Source organism: Crocodylus porosus, unplaced genomic scaffold (genome assembly GCF_001723895.1).
Source record: "Crocodylus porosus isolate Cpor-Errol unplaced genomic scaffold, CroPor_comp1, whole genome shotgun sequence".
Classification (NCBI taxonomy): domain Eukaryota; kingdom Metazoa; phylum Chordata; order Crocodylia; family Crocodylidae; genus Crocodylus; species Crocodylus porosus.
Window position 1 is genome coordinate 35,659,430 of NW_017728909.1, and position 16,831 is coordinate 35,676,260.

At 39.9% G+C, this 16,831-nt stretch overlaps 1 protein-coding gene across 1 annotated transcript in view; it reads left to right on the forward strand.

Annotated features, from left to right (window-relative positions):
- The window catches only part of SKIV2L2 (Ski2 like RNA helicase 2), a 92,268-nt gene that overhangs the window by 14,580 nt on the left and 60,857 nt on the right, over positions 1-16,831 (forward strand). Inside the window, exons 12-15 of the mRNA XM_019532066.1 lie at positions 481-560; positions 1,756-1,866; positions 7,137-7,238; positions 10,027-10,152. Coding sequence (XP_019387611.1) covers positions 481-560; positions 1,756-1,866; positions 7,137-7,238; positions 10,027-10,152 — 419 coding nt within the window. The remainder of the gene's footprint in view (positions 1-480; positions 561-1,755; positions 1,867-7,136; positions 7,239-10,026; positions 10,153-16,831) is intronic.

The window sequence follows — 16,831 nt, forward strand, 5'->3', positions numbered from 1 at the left end:
CTGAGGCTATTAGCTGGGGGGAATGTATGGCAGCCATTTTATAGCAGCTCCATTCTTCCATTCCAGTGCAGAAAATCAGCTCCCCCGCTTAAATTTTGGAGTGGTCATTTTAAAGGGGAAAAGTGTGTGGTATATGAGTAAAGATGATAGTAAAATAGTCACAGCATTTGCTGTCACATGCTTCATGGTGTCTAGGCTACTCCAGTAATTCTATGCACATACTCCTTTTCTCTTGGCACATCAAACGTTTTTGAGTTCGCACGACTTGACGTTTGCACTATCTAAGTAAACAACAGATATCTTTGAGGATGCTCTTTCTAATTGTATTTTACATGCATCTTCCTAATCTTCTAGTATTACTTACTTGACCTATAACTTTTAGGAAGGGTTGTCTTCAATAATACTTGGTATAATGTAAGTTACCAATATACTAATGCTTGCAGAAAAAAGAGTTTGTTTACACATTGATGTTTTCTTTAGATGAAGAAAAGAAGATGGTTGAAGAAGTATTTAATAATGCAGTCGACTGTTTGTCTGATGAGGACAAAAAGCTTCCTCAGGTGAGTGTGGAGATTGTTACAGAATAATTTCAGTTAACATGTATGGTACCAGGATTCATACCAAAGGTGCTATTCATAGTGAATTGTTTATTAAGTATATTGCAAAAAGTTTTAGCAGTTCATTCTATTCATGGTTCTAGTTGATATTGGAGGGTACAGGATTTAGATATTTTGCCACTTTTGTGAATCACAGCTTTACTCAGTTGTCTTAGTAGCTTTGTATGACTTTTAAAATAAGGAACATGTGTTAAGAGAGAACCTGGCTGCCAGTAGTTTAAAGGAATTGAGTAATATTTTTGTAGCTGTTATTTAATATCTAATTACAGCTTTTCAGAAAGCTAAATTATTGGAACAGTGATTAACCAGTTTGCAGGGTAAAAATGTATATTTATAATGGAAGATACAAACTTTTAAAAAAGTTTTAGAATTGGCAGAATGCTACAGTGCAGTAAATTTATAACAGATGTTAAAATTGTTTTTTTTCACTCTTATCTTTTACCCATCCTTTAATTTAATGCAGTCTTTTGGAGAGGTTTTTACTGTGATTCAATAAAAGAAAATCTGTCATACAAGATTTGTCTTACTACTATGTTCCATGATCTTGAACGAGGGAATAATAGATTAAAAATTGCTGTGCTCTCCTCCTTTAAATAAATGCATCACTTTTCACTATATGCTGAAGGACCAAAATGAAGTTAAGGATTCCTTTTAGGAGCTGTTCATTTCTTTTCAGTGTCATTTTACTGTTGTGTGCCACAAACTTAAATTGCTCTAACTAGGAATAGAATGGAACGGGAAGAGCTGGGCAGTGTCATCTTGCCCCAAGTGGTACAACTTGACCAACACCAAAGTGTTGCAAAAATCCCTGGCACAAATTTGTGCCACTCCTATTTGAGCTGCTGCAAGTATGCATGCCTACATATGTGGACTTGCTCCTAGAGACTCTTACATACCACGGATAAAAAGTTTTATCTAATTAGATTTGATGAGCTAGGCAACTAATCACAATAGAAATATGCCCCTGGCTTCAAGAAATCACTTGGTATTGGAGGAAAATAAAGTTGAAGATCTGTTTGTTTGCATTTAAAAATCAGATAATGGTGAATTATCCAAGCCCTGTAAGAGCAAATGTCTTGCATATAATTAATATTTTTACATAATTTTGAAAGTTTATATTTCATTTCTGTATCCACAGGTTGAGCATGTGCTTCCACTTCTAAAGAGAGGAATTGGTATCCATCACGGTGGCTTGCTTCCTATTTTAAAAGAAACTATAGAAATTCTTTTTTCTGAAGGATTGATTAAGGTATGTAATGGTGTATCTCTATATTGAGACATTTGTCTTGTGCATTTGTGTAGATTTTTGTAACTGTGATTACTTTTTTATGTTATTTAAAATGTATACTGTTATGACAAATAGTTCTTAAAAGAAAGCAAAGAAGAAAAGCTCATTGCATGTGAAAAAATGAAAGTGTGTTTTCCAGAGCACTCAAATGCAAAATGTTAAGGGCTTTTCTTTATATATTAAGCTTTATCCTGTTCCACATGTCAGTTGAATCGTTCAAAAGGACAAGGTCTTTGCCCTGTGGATCTTGCTGCCTAGATGCCCAATTGTACAGCAGGAGCTCTAGAAGCAGTTTCTGGTAGTTTACCTTTTCTAGTAGCTTTCTGTTTCTAGTAATGAGGATTGACTAATCCAACTTGCTTTCTGTGCTTTTCCTCAGAGACACCAGCCCTTTTTTAATTCCTCTTTGGGGAGTAGATGAGAAAAATAACATTTTGGGCTTCCAACTTTTGGTGTCTTTTTGCTTAGAATCAATTTTCAAAACATATTCCATATATCAGGGGCAAGATTGATGGAGGGGATAGGGAAGTAGGAAGATTTCCTTAAGTACAAGTTTAATATTTTTTGACTAAAATTTCACTTATGCATTTTCTTGCATGCATCATGCCCTGGAACAAGATACAAACCCTGTTTTTGAAAGGCAAAATGGAAAAAAAAAAATACTTGTAGCAAGTAATTAAGTAGCAGCAGCAGCAAGGGAGCTGAGGCTGCTCATTGTTCTGCTCTTTGGATCTCATGCAGAGTTGCTTTCACTTACAACTAGCAGAAACTTAAGTGGTGAACTGGCAAGGTACAGCCCAGTTTCTAACAGTTGGTTTTGAAAAAGCCCATGTTGTATGTGAGAAAATGTGGTATTCCTAGTTTTTTCTTCATTGCTTTAGGTGGCTTTATTTGGGTGCTTTGTAGCTTCAATTGTACTGGTTTTAGATTTTTTTTTTTTTTTAATAAAATACAAATTATAACAATTCAGGCAGTCTAGTTTGAGAGGAAAGAATTTTTTTAAATTCTTTTTTTCTGAGCTTCCACCTGCTATTGTTCTTTCACAAACTCTATACATGGAAAATAGCTGTATACCCTGCACTTCTCAGGAATGTAGAGAAATCTCCAAACCCAGTGGTATCAGGTCCAAACTTTCCATACACAATATGTCTAGACTAGATTTCTTGTTCATTTTGCAACTTCTGTTACTTGTCAATTTACTCCGTCTATAACACTTTCATGAGCACTAATCTCAATATTCTACACATTTGTGAGTTGTCATAGGTGGAGTTCAACTCTCACTTCTGAGAAGTAAAATTTTAGTTATAGACCTGAGCAGAAAATACTTTCAAGACATTACATTTAATTGCAGTTGCTGTAGAGAGAGGGAATTAAAAACATTATGAGCAGGACATAACTGCTGTATAACTTCATGTTGTAATTAGTGTGTCAGAAGTTGTACTAATTGCATGTTGGAGATGTTCATTAATACTCAGCTTCAGTTTCATTACTAGTGTATCATTGCTGATATTGGGAGAGGGAAAATTAAAGCATTTTAGATCTTAGCATAACGTTTTCATGTGCTTCCTTTTGAGTTGCAATAAAATGTAATATGAATTACTTATTTAGAGATCGTTGATGTGAAAAAGCATTTTTCTTCTAGTCCTTTGTCTTCTAGTCCTGTCTTTCCCATTTCTCCTTCTGAGTTCCCTCCTTCCACACTATTACTTACATTCTCAATTTGGGCAAGAATTGCAATATCAAGAGATTCAGATATTAAGTCTAAACAACAACCACAACAAAAGACTATAAAGACTTATTACCAGAGCACATAGCAACAACCACTAACTTCACTGCCTAGGGAATGTCACAAGAGTGAACATTTAATTATATGAATAAACCTGAATTCCTGATTATCTCCTATGCAAACTGTTTTCTTGTTTTTCAGTATTACAGATTTTAAGTATAGTGAAAATTTCAGAATAATTAGTGTAATGTAAGACTCCTCCTACTCCTGGAGGTAATATTATGACCAGTAACATTCATTTCAATAGCAAATATGACAGCATATTAAATTAAATGTCCAAAGGAAGCAGCTATCTATTTAATGTGAAAATGCCCCCTCCACCCCCTTTCCTGCAGTTAGAAGGAGATTGACTGCTGTTTGTTTTGGAATGTAGGTGGTACAGATAAGCTAAAGCCATTAATAACTGGCATATACAAAAAGCCCTGGATGCTTTAAATGCATGAAGAGTCAAGTCAGCAGGCCTGGATAAACTGAATCCGAGGGTACTGAAGGAGTTGGCCAATGTCATAGCAGAATCACTGGCATGGCTGTTTGAGCGCTCATGGCCTCGGGTCAGGTCCCAGAGGACTGGTCCCTGTTTTCAAGAGGAGGAAGGAAGATCCGAGTAATTATAGGCCAGTCAGTCTCACCTCCATCCTTGAAAAGGTCTTTGAAAAGATCATGAAGAATCATATTTGTGGGAGTCCAGTGGGAAAAATAATGCAGGAGGGAAACCAGCATGGATTTGTAGCAGGTAGATCATGCCTGACTGATCTGGTTTCGTTTTATGACAGGGTCACAAAATGCTTAGATGCAGGAGTAGAGGTGGATGTCGTTTTCTTGGACTTTAGCAAGGCCTTTGATACGGTGTCTCATACTGTTCTCATAAATGAAGAGGCTGTGACATAGATGTTTACATGGTGTGGTGGGTGACAAATTGGTATATCAGTCGCACCCAGAGAGTGGTAGTAGACAAGTTGGTATTGACCTGGAATGATGTTGGTAGTGGGGTCCTGCAGGGTTTGGTCCTTGGATCTGTACTTTTCAGTATCTTCATCAGTGACTTGGATGTGGGTGTGAAGTGTACTCTGTCCAAGTTTGCAGATGATACTAAATTGTGGGGTGAAATGCAGACTCCAAAGGATAGGTAATGATTGCAGGCAGACCTGGACAGGTTAGAGAAGTGGGCAGTACATAATAGGATTCAGTACAACAAGGACAAGTGCAGAGTGCTGCAGCTAAGGCACAAAAATATCCAGCACACCTACTGACTGGGAAGTGACCCTCTCAACAGCACAGAAATGGAAAGGGATCTCAGAGTTATAGTGGACTCCAAGATAAACATGAATCGTCAGTATAATGAAATCATCAGCAAAGCTAACCATACTTTATCATGCATCAGCAGATGCATGACAAATAGATCCAAGGAGATAATATTTCCCCTCTATGCAGCATTGGTCAGACCACGGTTGGAGTACTGCATCCAGTTTTGGGCACTGTACTTCAAGAAGGATGTTGATAGATTTGAGAGGGTCCAGAGGAGGGCCACTCATATTGTTAGGGCCTTACAGGACAAGCCCTATGAGGAGAGACTGAGGGACCTGAACCTCTTCAGCCTCCGCAGGAGAAGGCTGAGAGGTGATGTTGTGGCCGCCTACAAATTCATTAGGGGGATGCAGCAAGGGATCAGAGACGCTCTGTTCACCAAGCGCCTCTTGGGGTAACAAGAAACAATGGTCACAAACTGACAGAGTAGATTTAGGCTAGATATCAGGAAAAACTTATTCACGGTAAGGGTGGCCAAAATTTGGAATGGGCTTCCAAGGGAGGTGGTGCTCTCCCCTACCTTGGGGGTCTTTAAGAGAAGGCTGAATAGGCATCTGGCTGGGGTCATATGACCCCAGCACTCTTTCCTGCCTAGGCAGGGGATTGGACTCGGTGATCTGTTAAGGTCTCTTCCAACTGTAGCATCTATGAATCTATGAAAGCGTGTGCCCCTGTGAAGGTTGATCTAACTAAATACTTGGATCATTGCAGAATTGTTCAGAGGATGGCTTCTCAGTCTTAACAGTAAGATTAAGACCCAAAGAGAAATTGTTTTGCTTGTGAATTATGATTTTACCCACAACTGAGTCTCCAAGATACTAGAAAATGTAAGGAAGTGGAGTTCTTTCCACCCGGCTACACCCCTGTTAAAGCCAGTGGTGTGGGAATTCTTTTATGCTACTGAGTCTATGCACAGATCAAGTATGTTTGAAAAAGTTTTGGTGAACTTGAAAATAAATTTCCAAACATAGGTGCACATGGACTCTCCAGACGTTCAGAAGGTGATGGTTGCCTAGAGAAATTTTATGCTGTCTGTCATCACCAGTAGTTGACTTAAAAAGGGCATACTGTCCATAGATCCTCCTTGGTGAGATGGCAAAGCATTGCCAGGACAATAGTGTGAGGGTCTTGATGTATTTGTGAAAGAACTGATGAACTGTTGTTTGAAATTTACATCTGTGTAGATGCATATATTCTTTTGGCACCAGAAGTCTCTCTCAGTTCCACTGCTGATAAAACTAAAATGTGAAAGCACAGAATAGGGGAGAGGAGGAGGGAAAAGAAACTGATAGTATGGAAACATCTACTTATTCACTTCCTGATGTTGTCTCCTGTTAACAACACACAGGGATACTTTTAATTGCTCAGTGTCCTTGGCAACATCTTAAGAGTATGCAGGTATACTCTAGCATTACTTGGAAAGACATGGATGTACTGGTGTTACCAGGACTGGAAAGATCTCAGATTTCATACAATGAATCAATAATAAAACATTGCATAGCATTACATTGCTATTATAGTATTACGTTATGAATGTGTATGTATTAAAATAGTGTGTGGAAAACCATAACTACTGCGTGCTTCTCATTTGTTTCCGCATAGTGCTTCTGTGCATTGGTTGTGGTTGCTTTTAGTGCACATGCTGTCTGTCTGTGCGCTATAGATATCAGTCTTTTGGGGAGTGTTCTTTCAAAATTGACCTTCAATTTTAGCACAATTTTGCTCTAATAAATTACATTTGTAAGTTTGCTGGGTTCATTGTGCCTAAGTTTCACTCACCTAAAACTCACCTCTTAGACTTTTGTTGACTGTCAGGAGTTTTCACATGCTCACATGGGCAAACAATTATCATTAATATCTTGATTCCACAGTGGAGGTATAGGAGAGATTGCCCTTGTTCCAGTTCATAAATACTGAGGTCATGGTAGGAATGTTTTAGCTAGGTTGAACATACAGAATATTAGAAACATGTTTTCTTCTAAATATTTTTACAAATGCATATTTAAAATACATGTATAAACTGTCCTGTAAAATTAAAAGTGATGTCACGTGGAAAAGGTTTATCTAGCCACTGAATATTTTAAGTGTTTTCAGTGTTCTTAAATGAAAAATGTTGTCTAATATTGTCTTTTCTAAATAGGCCTTATTTGCAACTGAGACTTTTGCTATGGGAATTAACATGCCAGCCAGGACAGTGTTGTTCACGAGTGCTCGTAAATTCGATGGGAAAGATTTCAGATGGGTGAGTGAAGTTCAGGATTCCATTAATGAATAACTGGCTTTAGTTACTTGAACTTAGGGTGTCTCTAGATTTAATTTTATGCAAAGACTCTGTATTTGCTACAGTAAAAATATTTACCTTAATTCATGCACACTTAATGTAATTATTAAGAAATGTACACTTACCCTAGCTAAAATTTAGGTTTCTTTAGAGAGTACATAATAAGCAGCTTTAAAAATTAGCAAAAGGACATCAAAACATGGGCTTAAAATGCTTCATAACTGCCTTTCAGGATATTCAGATACAGTTTGGTCCAAATTCTGAAACCACATTTTGTCAGTCTTTCCCAGTAATAATTAATAGTTTCCAAAATCCCTAAGAAAAGCATGGGAAAGTTTCATCATGTATTTTATTGTGAAAATCATCAAGGCCAGGATCAAGCAGACTCATATAAGGATGATCACTTGCTGAGAGCTCTGACTCCTGCCACCTTCTGCATTATACCAGGAGCTCAAGTACTTCAGAATACCTAATTTGTCATACTAATGCATGGGGTAAAAAGAGAGACCAACTCTAAATGGCAGAGACTCAAAAGCAGTTAAAATACTTAAAAACACATCATACAATGCATCCAGAAACCGACAGCAGCAAATAGAAATCATTGTATGGTGGTATACATTCTGTGTTAGGTCTCTGAAATAAATGGGCCACCATAGATTCATAGATTGTAGAGTCGGAAGGGAACCTGAAGGATCGTTGTGTCCGACCCCCTGCCCCAGGCAGGAAGGAGGACCGAGGTCAGACAATCCCAGCTAGGTGCCTATCTAGCCTCCTCTTGAAGACCTCAAAGTTAGGTGATGGTACCACCTCTCTTGGCAGCCTGTTCCAGATTCTGGCCACCCTTACTGTGAAACGTTTCTTCCTAATGTCTGTCCTGAAACTACTCTCCACTAGTTTATACCCATTATTCCTAGTTACTCCTAGGGGTGCCCTGTTAAATACCACATCTCCGATTCTCTGTTGTCCTGTCTTGATAAACTTATAGGCTGCTACAAAGTCTCCCCTCAGAAGTCTCTTGTGAAGGCTGAAGAGATCCAGATCCCTCGTCTCCCCTTGTAGAGTCTTGCATGGAGGCCACTAATCATACAAGTGGCTCTCCTCTAGACCCTCTCCAGATTCTCCACATCCCTCCTGAAGTGCGGCACCCAAAACTGGACACAGTACTCCAACTGTGGCCTATCAAATGCCGCATAGATGGAAGCATCACCTCCCTCAGTCTGTTGGTCATGCATCTGCTAATGCACGACAAGGTGCGATTGGCTTTGTTACACTGCCAGCTCATGTTTATCTTGGAGTCAGCTATGACTCCAAGATCCCTTTCAGCCACTGAGCTGCTGAGGAGGTCTTCCCCCAACCTATAGGTGTGCTGGGGATTCCTCCTCCCTAGGTGGAGTACCTTGCATTTGTCTTTGTTGAATTGCATCCTGTTTCGTTCTGCCCATTGATCCAACCTGTCCAGATTGACCTGTATCTGCACTCTGCCCTCCAGTGTGTTAACTTTGCCCCATAACTTGGTGTCATCTGTGAACTTGGAGAGGGTGCTCTCTACACCCTCATCCATATCGCCAGTGAAGATATTAAATAACACCGATCCAAGGACCAAACCCTGCAGGACACCACTGCCCATCTCCTTCCAGGCCAAAAACGACCCATCCACCATGATTCTCTAGGTTCAATCCCTATGCCAGTCGGCCACACACCTGAGTGTGTAAGCATCCACTCCACAGCCTGCTAGCTTCCTTATGAGAATGGGATGCAAAACTGTATCGGAGGCCGCCTTAAAGTCCAGGTAGATGTCATCTGCCTCAGCTCCTGTGTCAAGGCAGTGTGTGACCTGGTTGTAAAGGACCATATTCAGCATTAGCTAAACAAATTATTATAATCTCATTAATAATAATGATAATACTTAACACATTTTATTTTTTACACTTCAAACTGATGCAAAGGCAAGCTCCGCTGTTCTCATGCTACTGTATAGGAAAACTGAAATGTGAAGAGAACAAGTGATTAGCCCAATGTAAGATGGTGGTAGAGCAGAAATACTGTGCATATCTGTTGTTAACTGTTCAGTTAGATGTACGCATTCTCTCTTTGGATCTGAATGCATTTCCTCAGGTAGAGTGCATTGCAATAGTCTTAACCTGGAGACGGCAAACACTGTAATTGTAGTACATTCAAAATAGATAGTCACATCCACCTGTAACTTTGCCATCATCCAGGAGGTGCTGGAATTCCAATACTCCTGGGTTACAAACTTGGGAAACTTAACAGTTTATTCTAATAATCCTGATGTAACTTCACCCATTTTCTTATGTTATTTCCTCAGTTTTAGAAGCATCGTCAGACTCTTGTCTAATGATGAGTCTTTGCAAGTTAGCTTTCATTCATGTATCATCCTTATTAAAGCAATGACTGACATGCTGTAATGCAAACTTGTTGTGATATAAATGGACATATATTGCTTGCTGTTATCAGCATACTGCTTAGAGCAGGGAGTTGGACTACATGACCTTCTGAGGTCCTTTCCAACCTTAATTGTCTGTGGTTCTGTATCCTTAGTGGGGACTTCAGTTGCCCATAAGTGATTTACTTGCTACAGGTCCAAATAAATGGTTCTTATGTTATGCCACTCATTTTTTTGCACAGCTCAAAGCCATTATTTTATGCAGTTGGATAAGTATACCAATTTTGGCCTTCTGTGTCTCTAGTTTCAGGTATAGTTGGAGTTTTCTTTTTCTTATGATTCTAGATCTCCTCAGGCGAATACATCCAGATGTCGGGTCGTGCAGGGCGTCGAGGTATGGATGACAGAGGTATAGTAATTCTTATGGTGGATGAGAAGATGAGTCCAACAGTTGGCAAACAGCTTCTTAAGGTATGTAGAAGGCAAACAATTGTTTTTATCTATCAGAATGGTCTTGTATAATTATGCTTTGCATCACAGGTAGTAATTCAAATCACTGCATGTGTATTTTGTGAGTGAATTCTGTTTCTACAGTGAATACCTTAACTCGGTTATCTGACTTTTTCAAATATTATAAAACTGTAATCTGAACATTGTATGTTGCATACTTACCAAGATACTATTTTCTGCATCTTTCATTATGTACTTCTGTGGCTGAAAATTTGAGCAGCTATAAATCTTCATAATATAACAGCAGAAAAAAATACATTTAGCATAACATAATACTGATTTTATTTACTTGTATGTGCATTATTCTGCAAGCCCAGAAAGAATTCCAAAATACTAAATTTCATGGCAAAAATATATAGGATTAATATTTCAGTTGCTTAATTAGCAAAATAGCCTATGGACTAATGCTTAAGGGAGAATTTAGGTTTCAGCCATCTGGAAAATTGAATTTGTAAAGTTCAGCAGTTTCGAACCTATGAGACTTTGTACATACATGAATGGCAATGTATATGATAAGTTAAAATCCATTGTGATTTATAAAAATGTCTTTCGCTTTCTACTTTTACACTTCACTAATTTCTACTTTTAAGCTTACTAGAAATGTATAGAATAGTTAGGAAGAATCTTTTATTAAAGCTTGGCCAGGATCTTTGAGTAGATGTAGTATCTTTTATAAGACCAACAGAGTAGTTGGAAAAAAGTTCTTTCCAAGCTTTTGGGCACAAGTACCCTTCTTCAGGCATTGGGAGACTCTCTTGTTGTTCCAGGATCTCCAAGGTAAGAAAGAGGCTAAAAGTGTAACAGAAGGTCAGTGAAAATGTAAATAGGTGGAAATTTGGAAAACGAGTAGCGAAGGCAGGAGGAAATAATGAGTGAAGGAACGCAAAAGATAAGCAGGGGAGACTCTGCTGTAATATTGAGTTCTCCAAGGTAGAAGGGGGTGAAAAATGTGTAAATGGTAAGCTTTGGAGGTGCACTAATACATTGGTCCAATATCAGATCGGCACCAATATAAAAATAAAAAAACGGGCTGTATCAGAAATCGACCCGATGTGGCTGATAATTTAGCCAATAAATACCCATGCATGCAGCCACAGCGCAGTACACAGGCAGCAAGGAGCACAGCCCAGCAGCTTGGAGAACTGCATACAGCTAGTAAGTCCATTGTGGTAGAAGTGGGGTGGGGGCAAGGCGGGGCGTGCAGGAGGGCAGATCAATGCCCCTGTGGTGAGGGAGGGGAGTGGGGCAGGGGTTGCCGGGGTGGGGCGTGGGATGGAGTCACAGCTCATCTGTGGGGGGAGAGGGGCATTTGCCTCATGGATTTGCGTGGGAAGGGTGGGCTGCCACTGTGGGCTGATACTGGGAGGGCAGGGTTATGTATGGGTGGGCTACAGCAAAATTTGGGGTTGCTGCAGGCCCCACCCCCCATATCCCCCTCCACCACCCACCCCGAGCCCAGACCCCACCGATAAGAGCCCATTGCAGCCCTGGCTGCAGCTGCAGCCTGCCCTGACCCACGCAGATCTGGGGAACACCCTCCCTGCCCCCGTGCCCTCCCAGGGTGCACACAGCAGCTAGAGCTGCCCCCTACCACCTCCCCTTTTCCCAATTGAGCTGTGGCTCTGTCCTGCACCCCACCCCACCCAGCTGAGCAGCATCTGCTCCTGCCCCATTGCCTCACAACGGAGGGTGTTGATCTGCCACCCCCATGCTCCTTCCCTCCCCTTCAACCACCAAGAACTTAACAGATGATTGCAGCTGTATCAGAATTTGGATCAGTCAGCTGATATGTCTCCTTAAAAATCAGCTATCAGTATCAGCCTGCAAAATCTCTATTGGTGCACCCCTAGTAAACTCAGGCAGGTACCTGGTGAATCAGATGTCAGCAGCTTGTAATGTGTCATAAATCCTATGTCTGTATTGTATAAAGTCCATAATTTTTTGTATCCAGAAAATTTATTAAGTGAAGTTCATAGGCTTTTCTACGAAGGGTGTTTTGTAAATTCCCTTTGAGGATTAGAACTGAGAGATTGGAGAGCGAATGGTTGTCTTATGAGAAGTGTGCACCCACAGGTAATGGAATATTTTTGTCTTTGATAGATTTTCGGTGTGCATTCATTTTGGTACACAGTTGTTGTTTGTTTTTTCCTACCTATTTTCCATCAGGGCATTTGGTGCACTGAATGAGATATATTACATTTTTGGAGGTGCAGGTGTAAGATCCAGGAATGGTGAAAGTTTTGTTGTGGGGTGTAGTTACTGTTGGAGTGGCAGAGATGTGTTGGCAAGTTTTACATTTCTTGTTCTGGCATGGTCTGGATCCACTCAGTGTTGTTCGAATCATAGGAAGTTTGCTTCTGGTGATGAGGTTGGTAAGGTTGGGTGTTTGTTTGAAAGCTGGGATGGGTGGTTCTGGAAAGATCTCTATAAGAATTGGGTCTTCTTCTATTATGGGTTGCAACTGAGGATTTTTAGTGTAGGTTCCAAGAAAGGATGGTATGTAATGGTGTGTGATTTGTGGGGATTTTCGTTTTGTACTGCAGCAAATCTTTGTGTGGTATCCGAGTGGCTCTTTCAGAAGTGTCTCTCTGGAGTAGTGTCCTTGTTAGGTGAAAGCCCTTTTGAGATTTGTGAAGTGGCAATCACAGGTATTCTCCTTAGTGCAGATTTAGTGGTATTGGAGGGCTTGGCTGTAAATTGCAGCCTTTTTGGTGTGTTTTAGGGTGATTGCTGGTTCTGTGTAGATATGTATGTTGGTCCGTAGGTTTCTTGTATATGGTGGTTTGTATTTTACTATTTTGGATATTGATTATAGTGTCCAAAAAGGAAATGTTGGTGTTTGAGTATTCAAGCAATAGTCTGATAGAGGAGTGATGATTGTTGAATTTCTAATGGAAATCAATTGGAGACTGCAGGGTTTTGGTCCAGATGATAATGTCATCTAAGTATCTTAGGTATAGCATTGGTTTGATGGTGCAGTTCTTGAGGAATTCTGCTTCCAGGTGAGCCATAAAAAGGTTGGCATATTGTGAGTCCATTTTGCTGCCCATAATTGTGCCTATGGTCTGGAGCAGCATTTCCCAACCTTCTTCACCACGCAGTTACGTGGCGTCTCCCACCCCACGGCACACCAACTGAATACGGGGATAAGGGGAGGATGGCAAGTGGCCGGAAGTGGAGCAGGGCAGAGGAGGGTGGCTCACAGCCAAAAGCAGAGCAGCTCATGGTGCAGCGTGGGATTCACTGGTTGGAGCCATGCTCTCCGTCTGGCTGGCTGGGGATGTGGCTCCAGCCCAAAATGCCACGATACACCTGGACATGCCTGATGGCACACCAGTTGGGAAGTGCTGGTCTGGAGGGAAGTGTTGGTTGTTGAAGCTGAAGTTGTGTATGTGGATGAAGTACATAAATGCAGTAATATCCTGAGGTCTGTACTTTGAGTTATAATATTGCTCTTGTAGATATGTGAGGAAGGCTTGAATGCCATCCTACTGTGGGATGCTAGTGTACAAGCTGGTGACATCCATGATGGCTATGAGGGTATTGCTGGGAAGGTGGTCTGTGTTTTTGAGTTTTCTTAGAAAGTCTGTTGTGTCTCAGATAAAACTCGGTCTTTGGGTGAAAAGTGGTTTTAGGATGGATTTAATGAAACCTGATATTTCTTCAGTTACGGTTTGTGTTTTTAGGGAGCGTGTAAAACGTCCCTCAATTGGCTAGTGGAGGGATCAGGATCTGAAGTTTTATATGAATGTCTTCATGTTGCATAAAGGCATAGCAGAAAGACGCCTTCAATTTTCTGTTTTGTACAGCAGGAAAATGTTTTTTCGAATGCAGTTCTCAGATGGGTAAATGGATTTCATTCACATTTTTCAGAAAAAAGTTACCTTTAGGCTAAGGTTGAATTTGAAAAATTTTAAAATAGCACAAGTGAGAGAGGGTTTTCTTAACTGTGCACTTAATGTTACACAAACAATAAAGTAACTTGATAGGTGCCGTAAGCATAAAAACGTTTTCATAAATAGTAGTTACTTTTTAAAAACTTGAAATAATAGGAAATTTCACAATGAAGCAGACTTTTTTTACTCTAAAATTTTAGATATGTGTTCAACTAAAAATCTTACCTGACAGCTAATGTTAAGAGTTGCATTCCATGTTAAAAAATCAAGTAACAATCCTCTCTTGACATTATTTTGTGATCGTATAAGATATCGAATCCTTACTTTATTCTAATTTGAAGCTATAATAGGTATAGGACAGAATGAAACAACATGTCAACCAGTGAATAAAGTAAAATGCAAGATATATGAAAGGTGAATGCAGTTACATTAGACATTTTGGGGAAAGTTTCCTTGTATGCAGTTGCAGCTTTAACTGTTCGGTTGAAATGCTCTGTTGACACCAGGAGAACTCCTGACCCCTCCAGATTCTGAAAAAGGACAAAAAGTGATTAGCCTAAAACTATGGAGAGAAATTTTAAGGGATTTTTTTCTGTAATTGAACTGAACTGAATTTTGTTTTAATATCTTCATCAGCAACCTGGGAGATGGGATGGAGTGCACTCTCAGTAAGTTTACAGATGACGCCATGTTGGCGGTGGGGTGGGGAGTGGTAGAAACACTGGTAGGATTCAGAGAGACTGAGACATATTGGAGGTTTGGACCAAAAGAAATGTCATAAGATCCAATAAGGACAAGTGCAAAGTCCCGAATTTAAGACGGAACAATCCCAAGCATTGGTACAGGCTGGGAACTGGCAGATTAACAGCAACTCTGCAGAAAAGGAACTGGGGTTGACATTGAACAGTAAGCTGAATAGGAGCCAAGTGCGTGTCCTTGTTGCCAAGAAGGCTAACTGCATCTCGGGCTGCATCAGTAGGAACATTGCCAGCAGATCGAGGGAAGTGATTATTCCCCTCTATTTGGCACTGGTGAGATCTCATCTGGAGTACTGTGTCCAGTGTTAGGCCCTCCACTACAGAAAGGATATGGAGGCTGGGGCACATGACTTCTGAGAAAAGGCTGAGGGAACTGGGCTTATTTAGTCTGGAAAGGGAAGACTGAGGGGAGATTTAATAGTGGCCTCCAACTACCTGAAAGGGGGTTCTAAAGAGGATGAAGCTAGACTGTTGTGGCAGATGACAGAACAAGGAGTAATGGTCCCAAGTTGCTTCAGGGGAAGTTTAGGTTAGATATTAGGAAGAACTTTCTCACTGGGAGGAGGTTATCCAAAGAGTTTGTGGAATATCCACCCTTGGAGGTTTTTAAGATCAGGCTAGACAAATCCTTGGCTGGGATGATTTAGTTCGGGCTGGTTCTGCTTTGAGCAGGGGGTTGGACTAGATGACCTCCTGAGGTCTCTTCCAACCCTAATTTTCTATGATTCTATGGTGAAATAATTTCTGTATTAATGACAAATATCAGTTGTCTAGTGCATAATTAGTTTCAACACAGTGTACATTATTTTTCTTGCAAGTTAGTCAAATTTTGATTTTTGTCAAAGTTCAAATTTTATAGTATGTCATTACAGTATGGTAAACACCATAAAGCATGCATCTTAAACTGAATAACATTAATTTCTTTGGTAACATAGCTGGTTGTGTTTATTGTGAGAATTTGTTTGGACGGTGAGTAGCTGATCAAATAGACAACAAACACATCTATAAAATGAAATATGTGCAATGGAGTTGGAAAATTTCGTAAGTAGTATAAACTAAATAATCTTGTATTTGTGTACTAATCCCAAGAATTCAAGAACATTTTATAAAATTCAACTGTTATGCAAACTAAACAGCATTGCTTCATCCATCAAAGACACACAGCTGGTACTGGAGCAAAGTGCAGCCATTGTTTAATAGAGAACAGCAATGTTACTTTAAGCATAAAATAAGGAATGTTTCTTTTAGACTTGGAATTTAACCAATGTACCATTTATTAACTTGTACTCATCCAAAGAGCATTAGAGTTTTTAATGAACACAGCTGCTCTTTTACATCTCTGAAAGTTGAATATCCTGACATAATTACAGGAGGAAAAATAATAATTTTATAATAAAAAGTATTTATGTAACCACACCTCAGAAATTCAAGGTTGACTGTATTAGTGCTTTATATCTACATGCTTGTTAATGGGGAAAATTATATGTATTGCAAAATTGAAAGAAGCCATCTTTATTTTAAAATTCAGCCAGATAAAATACACAGTTAAACTTTCCTTGTCGTCTTTGTGTGGAATGTAGTGAGCTGTAGTGCCAAGCTGCAGGAGGTATGCCACTGGCTCCATCTGTCTTCTTGGCAGACCCTTCATTTATTGAGTTGGCAGTGCTGGGTTTTCCTGTATGCTGCCCAGAAATCTATCTAGTCTTTTTGTATGTTACTACACTAACAGCTTAGTACAGCCAAGTGTGGAGGGCAGAAACCTTGTTTAATTGAATCCTTTTCTCTCTATCCTACTCATAACATACAGATCCCTTGTTGTATCATTGCGCACTGAATCTTCCTTGCATAGGAGTTGCATTTGAAAGCATACAGGTCAGTGCTTCTACATAGCTATAGGCAACGACATTAGACTTTTGGCTGCTGGGTGGGTGCAAAAAAACCAGCACTTTACCAAAAGAGGGAGCACATCTATTTGACCCTCAGCTG